The sequence below is a fragment of the Nematolebias whitei genome, chromosome 1, assembly GCF_014905685.2.
Source record: "Nematolebias whitei isolate Nwh7 chromosome 1, NemWhi1, whole genome shotgun sequence".
Lineage (NCBI taxonomy): Eukaryota > Metazoa > Chordata > Actinopteri > Cyprinodontiformes > Rivulidae > Nematolebias > Nematolebias whitei.
Window position 1 is genome coordinate 8677561 of NC_056498.1, and position 2034 is coordinate 8679594.

General features: G+C 40.4%; 1 protein-coding gene across 1 annotated transcript in view; it reads right to left on the reverse strand.

The window, feature by feature from the left end:
• Positions 1-220: 220 nt before the first annotated feature.
• LOC119414557 (protein C-ets-1-like) overlaps positions 221-2034 on the reverse strand; it is an 8799-nt gene continuing 6985 nt past the window's right edge. The window contains exons 5-7 of the mRNA XM_037681657.1: positions 1564-1654; positions 1350-1468; positions 221-445 (exon numbers count right to left, since the gene is read on the reverse strand). Coding sequence (XP_037537585.1) covers positions 221-445; positions 1350-1468; positions 1564-1654 — 435 coding nt within the window. The remainder of the gene's footprint in view (positions 446-1349; positions 1469-1563; positions 1655-2034) is intronic.

Sequence of the window (2034 nt, forward strand, 5' to 3'; positions counted from 1 at the left end):
ATGTAACAGCATCGTGTTACTGTCAGTGCAAGTTTAAAAGAACCAGTGATGGATGTGAGTGTATGAACTGTGTATTATGGTGATCCTTCACACAGCTGCAGACATCAACACCACCTCATCACCTTACAAGGTTCAATAAGTCTTCATATTTAACGATCATCTCAGATTAAAAAAAGGTTATTGTCTTTGTCCCAGTCTTTGTAAATGTCTGTGCCTCTGTTTATTCTCTTGACAGGTGATTTTTGTTTCTGATGTCCAATATGGCATGCAGCTCACCAGGCTGATATCCCAGCAAGCCTTGCAGGTTGCACACAAAGCGGTAAACATAGCGTTTGCCAGCTGTCTTTCGGATAATGTTCTTGTCGTAGTAATAGCGTAGGCCCCGACTGAGTTTCTCATAGTTCATCTTGGGTTTGTTCTTCCTCCTGCCCCACAGCAAAGCAACCTGAAACAAACAAAAAAAAGCACATGTGCATCAGAGAAGAGCCACAATACACCAGAAATGAGTGCATACCTGTTTATTAATGAGTCTGAAGATGAGAATTTTTTTAATTTTTTTTATTTAGCCTTTATTTATACAGGTAGTCTCATTGAGCCACGAGAACTCATTTTCAAGAGAGACCTGTTTAGGGAGCACATGGTGGGGGTTAAGGGCCTTGCTCATGGGCCCAGAGTGGGGCGAATGAGGGTGGGGGCAAGTGTGGGTGTTTCACCTACCCCACCCACAATTTTCATGTTGTCAGGGCCGGGGTGTGAACCGGCGATCTTCGGATCACAGGCCCACCTCTCTAACCTCTGCACCACCACTCCTTTGAATAGTGTCATAAAAAAGTCTGCCAATCTCTTGATCTTTTCTACAAGAATGTTTGTGGTTTTCAAAATGAGTGTTAGAATTGAACAGGTTATGCAATTAAACCTTAATGTTTTTGGTGCAAGATACTCAAATGGGTAGAAGTTACACTGTAGAGAACAGCGGTAGTTTATTTATTTTATTTTTTGCTGAGGCAGCACAATGATGGCGGTAGTAATTTTATCCAACACAATGTGCAATGGCAGAGTCAGCGGGTGGCCAGTGGTGAACTTGGCCACTATAGATTAATCTTAGGTCACCCCAATCATTTGAGGGAACTACACTTTTAAGCAAAAGGTTTGTAAGCAATATAAAAACTAGATCGTGATTGACGTACTGGGCACCCCTAACCTAGATTGTTTAATATAAAAACAAATCAGTTGATTATAGAGAAATGTCAGGTGACAGAATCTGTCTGCCCTCAGAATGTAAGATAATCTTTTTTAAATAATCTTATCAACCAATATGAGCAAACAAACATAATAAACATGTTATTTACCTCATCTGGATCTGTTAGCTTAAACTCCCACCCATCTCCTGTCCAGTTTATACATGACTGACAGCTGCGGTCTGTCAGGAGCTCCAGGAGGAACTGCCACAGCTGGATGGGACCACTTCCTGAGGAAATATGGCAAAGCATTACAACAGGTAAAGTAAATTTTTGCAAACTTTCATGTAATGCAAAAACATGTCCTGTTGCCACAGACACTAACCAGTGTAACCAGCTAGCATGGCTGCTGGTATCACAGCTTTACCCAGAACTGTTTTGTGGCTGACATATTCTTTGAAGCTCTGGTGTTTCTGCTGTAACGTGAAAATATCATCAAAGGGACTTTCTCTGATCACTGACTCAGTATTATCAAGCAGAGGAGTCCAGGACAAAGAGTCCATGAAGTCAGGCTCGCAGGTGTGAACCATCGTCACTTCTGACTGCGTCTCTGTAGGAATAAAAGAAGCACATTGTGAGACAGGCAGAAATGTTTTACATACAAACATAACAGTTACTGAAACACTTTTTTTAAGTGAAGGCTTTGGTTTATTGTGAAAAGTAAGTACAAATGAAGAGTTAATGTTGTGCCGTAATAAACTCTGGTCAGTTAGCTCTCAACCTGACGTGAAATACCTGTGTGTGTATAGACACATATATATATATATATATATATATATATATATATATATATATA